The sequence below is a fragment of the Lupinus angustifolius genome, chromosome LG04 (assembly GCF_001865875.1).
Source record: "Lupinus angustifolius cultivar Tanjil chromosome LG04, LupAngTanjil_v1.0, whole genome shotgun sequence".
NCBI classification, from domain to species: Eukaryota; Viridiplantae; Streptophyta; class Magnoliopsida; order Fabales; family Fabaceae; genus Lupinus; species Lupinus angustifolius.
The window spans coordinates 7,113,158-7,120,767 of NC_032012.1; the positions used below are offsets into that span (position 1 = coordinate 7,113,158).

The 7,610-nt window shown below is 37.2% G+C and overlaps 1 protein-coding gene across 1 annotated transcript; it reads left to right on the forward strand.

Annotated features, from left to right (window-relative positions):
- On the forward strand, window positions 1–1,939 carry LOC109345390 (pentatricopeptide repeat-containing protein At3g04760, chloroplastic-like). Its single transcript, XM_019584363.1, has 2 exons — window positions 1–95; window positions 136–1,939. Exon 2 carries the CDS (start codon window positions 146–148, stop codon window positions 1,892–1,894), a length of 1,749 nt encoding a protein of 582 aa, XP_019439908.1. The 5' UTR covers window positions 1–95; window positions 136–145; the 3' UTR covers window positions 1,895–1,939.

Consider the following 7,610-nt stretch of genomic DNA (forward strand, 5'->3'; position numbering starts at 1 on the left):
TATCCATAACTAAAACATTCACAAACACTTCAATTTCTTCAACTCTATGATTATGTTGATATATTTTTCAGTGCACAAAACACACTAGTTAGTTCATGAGTACCAAAACCAATAATTGCAAGCAACAACAACATTATCATCATCAATGACAACAGTTTCAACTGAATTCTTACCACATACCCTTCCATTTAGAACTTACCTAAAGCTAAGTTCTCATTCAAATCCCAACACTGTTGTTACTTGCACAACTCCACTTTTAAATGAAGGTAACAGAAGGAACAACAACAATAAGGGGTATGTAACTGTTCCTTCTTCTGAAACAAGGCCAAAACATTTTCAAAATTATGACTTTAGAGACCCCCATCTCATGAAATCACTCAACAGATCTTGCAAAGTAGGTAAGTACAATGAGGCTCTCTATTTTCTTCATCACATGGTTAACAAAGGTTACAAACCTGATGTTATTCTGTGCACAAAGCTGATAAAAGGGTTGTTCAATTCCAAGAAAGTAGAGAAAGCTATTAGGGTGATGGAGATATTGGAAAAGCATGGCGAGCCTGATGTTTTTGCTTACAATGCAGTGATAAGTGGATTATGCAAGGCTGATAAATTTGATGAAGCTAATAAAGTTCTTGAAAGAATGAAGAATAAAGGGTTTTCTGCTGATGTTGTTACCTATAATATACTCATTGGTAATCTTTGTGGCAGAAGAAAACTTGGTTTGGCTTTGAAGGTTATGGATCAGTTGCTGAAAGATAAGTGCAATCCCACTGTGATCACTTACACAATCTTGATTGAAGCAACCATCATACAGGGTGAGATTGGTGAAGCCATGAAGCTTTTGGATGAGATGTTATTAAGAGGGCTTCAACCTGATATGTACACTTACAATGCAATTGTTAGGGGTATGTGCAAAAATGGGTTGGTGGATAGAGCCTTCGAGTTTGTTACCAGCATAAGCACTAAGGGTTATGCACCAGATGTGATTTCTTACAATATTCTTCTAAGGGGTCTTTTGAATGAAGAAAGATGGGAAGCAAGTGAGAGGTTGATGTCTGATATGTTGGTAAAAGGCTGTGAGCCAAATGTTGTGACTTACAGCACTTGGATTACTTCTCTTTGTCGCGACGGCCGGGTCGAAGAGGCTGTGAATGTATTGAAGGTTATGAAGGAAAAGGGGTTAACCCCTGATGTTTATAGCTACGAACCGTTGATTTCGGCATTCTGCAAAGAAGGGAGAGTTGAATTGGCAATCGAGTTTTTGGACACCATGATCTCGGATGGTTGCTTACCTGATATCGTAAACTACAACACAATATTGGCCACTTTGTGCAAGAATGGAAAAGCTGATGAGGCTTTGAACATCTTTGAGAAGCTTTGGGAAGTGGGTTGTCCTCCAAATGCAAGTTCTTATAACACAATGTTGTGTGCACTATGGACTAGTGGTGAAAAAATTAGAGCATTGGAGATTATTTTAGAGATGTTAAGCTATGGTATTGGTCCTGATAGGATCACATATAACTCACTATTATCTTGTTTGTGCAGAGATGGAATGGTGAATGAGGCCATTGATTTGTTAAAGGACATGGAATGTAGCAAGTGTAAGCCTAATGTTGTTACTTACAACATTGTTCTTCTTGGATTGTGCAAAGTACAAAGAATCATAGAAGCCATTGAGATTCTAGTTTCCATGGTTAACAAAGGTTATAGGCCTAATGAAACTAGCTACACATTGTTGGTGGAGGGGATTGGTTTTGCTGGATGGAGAAATGATGCTATGGAGTTGGCTAAGTCCCTTAATAGTATAAATGCTATTTCAGAAGATTCATTCAAACGTTTGTACAAAACCTTTCCCATGCTTGATGTGTACAAAGAGCTTTCTTTATCAGACTAAACAAAATTCTTGACCATAGAGTTCATTTTTCCATGTCTTTTCATTGAGCTTTCAATTCAATGAGTTATTGGCTAATTTACAGCATTATGTTACAAGTTTACAGGGGAGATAATATGAAAAGGATGGTCACTGCTACTGATGAGGTTGCTTCAAGTCTCTGTTTACTGATTTTTACACAAAGCATTTATACATCATTCAAATTTATGTAATCATTAAAATGAAGTTGTCAAGCTACAAATATTTACAAAATTATGGTGTATAAACCAAAAAAGGGTCAAACAGTTATAAAAGATTGACTCTGAAAGGCTAATGCTTTTAGAATGGTTGTTAAGTTGATAGTTCAATATGGACTTTCCTTTGTTCACATAATCCAAGGATAACATATATATATATATAAGCATTATTTTTACTCTTGTGTCTTTTCTTATGCATTTCCTTTAAAATCTCCACAACTTCCTCTAATTGGTCCAACCCACGAAATCCACAAAACAAACAACTGCAAGTACTTATATCAGGAGTGATTCCCTTTTCTACCATTTCATACTGCAAATTTTCTGCTATCTCCATAAACTCCATGGATCCCATCTTAGACACCCCATCAATTAAAGTATTGCATGACACCAAACAAGGAGAAGAGCTAGTGCCAACCATAAGTAAAATAATTGAATGCCCTTTTCTGCACAAATCACTCAGACAAGTATCGTACAACATAGAGTCAAGTCCGTATATTGGGCTCAAGTTCCGCCATAATTGAATCCCCTTGGCTTATGTATTGAGCCAGAGTAGTAGATACAACGCATAAGCACAAGGAAAAACCACTAACCCACTACAACAATGATATCACTAGCATAAATAAATCAGACACCAACCTTTTATGATTACTATTGCCATATTAACTACCCTTGCTAACCATCCTTAAACCTCCATCCATACATTAGCATATGAAAAAAACAAATGCAACCAAAGTAACTCCATAAAAAGGACGTGCATGAGGCTCCCTCTTAGTGGAATCCAGGAGAATAGTTGTACACAGTCTTATCTCAACCCTACACATGGAGATACTATATTTTCGTGATTTGAACATGTGACCTCATAATAAAACAACCTTACAGTTGTGTCAAACTCATCCTCTAAATATAAAACACCGGGATAAGCAAGTTAGAGGCTACTAGGATTAATAGTTCTCTTCCTGCAATAACACATTAGGCAATTAATAGGATTTGAAATCCAACACTTGATTAAACTGCTCCAATCTTTTAGCCCACACCTATGATCTGGTTTTTAATCAAGTCTATAGAATCAGCCCAAGAAAGCAAGGCAGCAAAAACAAAATTATAGTTATACAAATAACATTACTCTTCAATAATTCCATATCTACGATTTTCTTCCTTGTTCATAAAGAATTACCATTGCTTGCTTTACACGTCATTACTCGAATTTGACATGCACTCGTCATGTTTGCTTATAGTAATATAATTGTTAAGAATTAATAAAGGGGTTTTTCTAATATGTATTGGACATGGTAAACACATACTTTCTAATAATGTACATGTAAAGTTAGCAAGAAAAAAAAGAAAACAGATAGAAAAGATGAAATCAGTTTTTGTATTTTATTAGAATGAATTGATTTTAAACACAACAACAGATCCAAGTCCTTTTTATACAAAAACGAAACTACTTAACAGACTAACTAAACTGATAACAGAATCAGTTAGACTGAAACTAATTGCTTAACAACTTCACTCAAGTATTCTCTAATATTCCCCCTTGAAACTGACGGTGGGATTGAACGTCATGGAAATAAAAAACTTGAAGCTTATTCCTGAGATAACTGAAACGAGATGAAGACGGAGGCTTTGTGAGGATGTTGGCAGTCTGAAAATTTGCAGGAATATGCTTCACCAATAAGGACTTGGACAGAACTTTATCCCGAACAAAAAATAGATCAAGTTCTATGTGCTCTGTTCTTTGATGAAGAACAGGATTATGAGCAAGAGCAACAGTGCTCGGGTTGTCACACAATAAGAGATGAGCAATATGATTAAACTTAAGTTCTTGAAGAAGCGATTGCACCCATTGAAACTCTTGAGCTATAAGAGCTAGGCTCCTATATTCTGCCACAGTGTTGGATCTGGAAATAGTAGTTTGCTTCTTTGACCACCAAGTGATAAGGTTATTCCCTAGAAACAAGCAAGCTCCAGATGTAGATTTTCTATCATCACAATCAGATGCCCATTCAGAATCACAAAAACCAGTGAGAGGAAGTGGAGAAGCTGGTGAAACAGGTTGGAGAAGAATTCCATGAGTAACAGTCCCAATTAGACACCGAAGAATTCTTTTCACAGCTGACCAATGTTTCTCAAGATATGTAGATAGAAATTGGCAAACTTTATTGACAGAATATGCAATGTCTGGTCTTGTAACAGTGACATATTATAAAGCACCAACTATAGACCTGTACAAAGAAGGTTGTTCAAAGTAGTTTGCTCCTTCTTTAGTTAGCTTGGTGTTGTGAGCCATAGGAGAAGCAATGGCCTTAGCAGAGCTCATATTTGTTCTTTTCAATAAATCCCTTATATACTTGGATTGAGATAGAAATAAGGACCCATTGGGTAATGACTTTACTTCAATCCTAAGAAAATAGTCAAGGGTGCCTAACTACTTGAGGGCAAAAGCAGAACTCAGTTGATCAATAACCTTTTTGACCTGAACTAAAGAAGATACATTGACTATAATGCCATCAACATAAACTAGAACATAAATCTTGTAGGTGGAAGTATGAAGGATAAAGAGAGAGTTGTCACACCTACTGATAGAGAAACCAAAAGTAACCAAAGTATCCTTGAGTTTGTCAAACCATTGCCTTGGTGCTTGCTTGAGGCCATAAATAGCCTTATGAAGCTTGCAAACTAAGTTCTTGTCAGAATGTTTAAAACCAAGAGGTTGTTGTGTATATACTTCTTCAGTGAGGTCCCCATTCAGGAAGGCGTTATTGACATCTAATTGTTCAATAGGCTAATGATAGGTCAAAGCCAAGGTCAACAAAATCCTAATAGTGGCAGGCTTGACCACAGGTGAAAATGTTTCTGTATAATCCACACCAAATTTTTTATGAAACCCCTTAGCAATCAACCTAGCTTTATACTTGTTTATTGAGCCATCTGGGTTTTGTTTAAATCTAAACACCTATTTACAGCCAATGGCTTGCTTTCTAGGAGGAAGGGAAGTAAGAGACTAAGTGCCTAACTTCATTAAAGCATCATATTCAGCAATCATCGCATCCTTCCAAACGGATATTGTTAAGGCAATTGTGGCACTAGAAGGTTCAACATGAGTGAGAAAGGATCTAGAAACAATCCATTTAGAAATACCTGACTTGGATCTAGTTTGTATTGGATGGACAGATTGAGACTCAAAAACAACAGGTGGACTAGAAGGACTGTTGGAAGACACCACACTAGGAGACCTAGAGTCCAATGAGGTGGATGGACCAAGAGGTGAAATACTAGAAGACACAGGAATGGGAAAAGAGGATCACTAGAAATGATAGGAACAACAGGAGAGATGTTATGAGAATGAGGATCACTAGGAATGATTGGAAATATATGGGAGTAACAGGTGGAGAATGATTATCAGGCATGACAAACTCACTAGTGATAGGAAACACATAAGTGGCAGGTGGACATGGGGGATGAGACTTAGAAGTAGAACCAGTATTAGTGGAAGAAGCATAAGGGAAGGAATACTCATTGAAAATAACATCTTTGGAGATGAAAAGTTTAACTTATTTTGAAAGACACTTGTAACCTTTGTTGGAAGTGGAATAACCAAGGAAAGTACACTCAGAAGACCGAAACTCCAACTTGTGCTTATTGTAAGGTCTAAGATGCGGAAAACAAAAACATCCAAAAACTTTTAGAGAAGAATAGTCAGGATCTTTATCAAACAAAATCTTATGCGTTGACTTATTTGACAACAAAGGAGAATGAAATCTATTAATGAGATAAACTGCTATGAGAAAAACATGATCCCAAAAAATCATTGGCAAACAAGCATGGGCAAGAAGAGTAAGACTAGTGTCAACAATATGCCTATGTTTACATTCCACTATACTGCAAATAAGAGGGAAAAGACCTAAACTCCCCCCCCCCCCCATCACTCTGTACAGATTAAACTGAGTTTCTACCATTGTAACAAAATGCTTAAACATAGATAAGGTGTCTGACTTTTGGTTAAGCAGAAATATCCAAGTGTGTCTAGTGGCAGCATTCACTATAGAAAAATAATATCTAAATCCTGTTATGGAATCCATAAGAGTAGGTCCCCACAAATCTAGATATAGAAGTTCAAAAGGAATAGTATAAACAGAAGTGGAAGTAGTAGCATGGAGCCTGTGAGATTTACCAAGTACACAAGACGAACAAAAATCAAGAACAGTTTTATTCATAGGAGAAACATTACATTAATTCAATACATGAGTAACAACACGTTCATGAGCATGTCCTAAGCGACAATGCCATAGAAAATATGAAGAACCATGACTATTAGAATTAGTAGCACTAGAATTGTAAATCTTATGTAAACTAGAATTGTCAGTGTTATTATGAATAGGTAAAGAGGATGAAGGCTTAGCAAGATGAAGAGGCCAAAGATCATAGAAGGCATAGAGTCCCTCCGATGTAAGAGTTCGTCTCAGCAAAATGTGATCAGAATCTTGACATTTCACAAGACAACATTTAGACTGAAATTCAAAATAACACGATTTGTCTTTGGAAAACTGAGAAACACTTAGAAGATTCTTGGTAATGGAAGGTACAAGTAAAATAGTATTAAGAGAAAACACAACATTAGGACAAGTGGGAGAACAAAATTTAACAGAGCCAGAAGCCTTAATACCAATACTAGTGCCATTACCTATATAAATCTGATCTACTGACGTGGCATAGTTGATGGATATCCAGTAGATGAAGGTGTACCATAGTGTTCGGAGTAAGGTGTGCCAAAAGTGGGGGTGCATAATAGCAAAAGGTGAGGTCATGACCATACCTGTTGCAGAAGGTGCAAAAGTAACCGTTCTTGGAAGAGAAACGACCTCCACCACCACGTGAGCCTCTATAACCACGAAAACCACCTCTAAATCCACGAAAACTACCACAAGGCCCTCCAAAACCTTGAGCAGATGCCCTAACCATAGCAGAACGAGGTTGAGGGAAGGGCAATGGCACCATAGAAGGAAACGGATGTTAAATGCCAAAATGTTAATGAATGTGTATGATTTTGGGGCACTTTGTGTGGATTTATGATGTAATTGCATACAATTCCCAATAATCTAGCAATCTTGTATTGTTTAGGAATTTAAGTAATTGTTATCGTTTGCAGGTTAAGAAATGATGAAAAAAAGAGGAAAAAAATAGAAGAATATGTTTTAGAACAACACTAGCCTCGCCCAAGCGAGGTAATGGTCGCTCAAGCAATAATTTAGAGGAAAATCACCAGAAAACACTGGTACCCCTCGCCCAAGCGAGGGAGCCTCGCTCAGGCGTTATTTCAAGACAAAAAACATCATACTTACTGTTTCTCCCTCGCCCAAGCGAGGGAGCTTCGCCCGGGCGAGGTGTTCAAGCGTGAAAATGCAACTTCTCTCGCTCAAGCTAGAGATTTGTCGCTCAAGCAAGAAGGTTTTTTAATGCTGAAATTTACTCTCTCGCTCGAGCGA

Excerpts from the sequence above, each read along its gene's own strand:
- LOC109345390 (XM_019584363.1), top strand. The coding sequence starts at position 146 with ATGACAACAGTTTCAACTGAATTCTTACCACATACCCTTCCATTTAGA.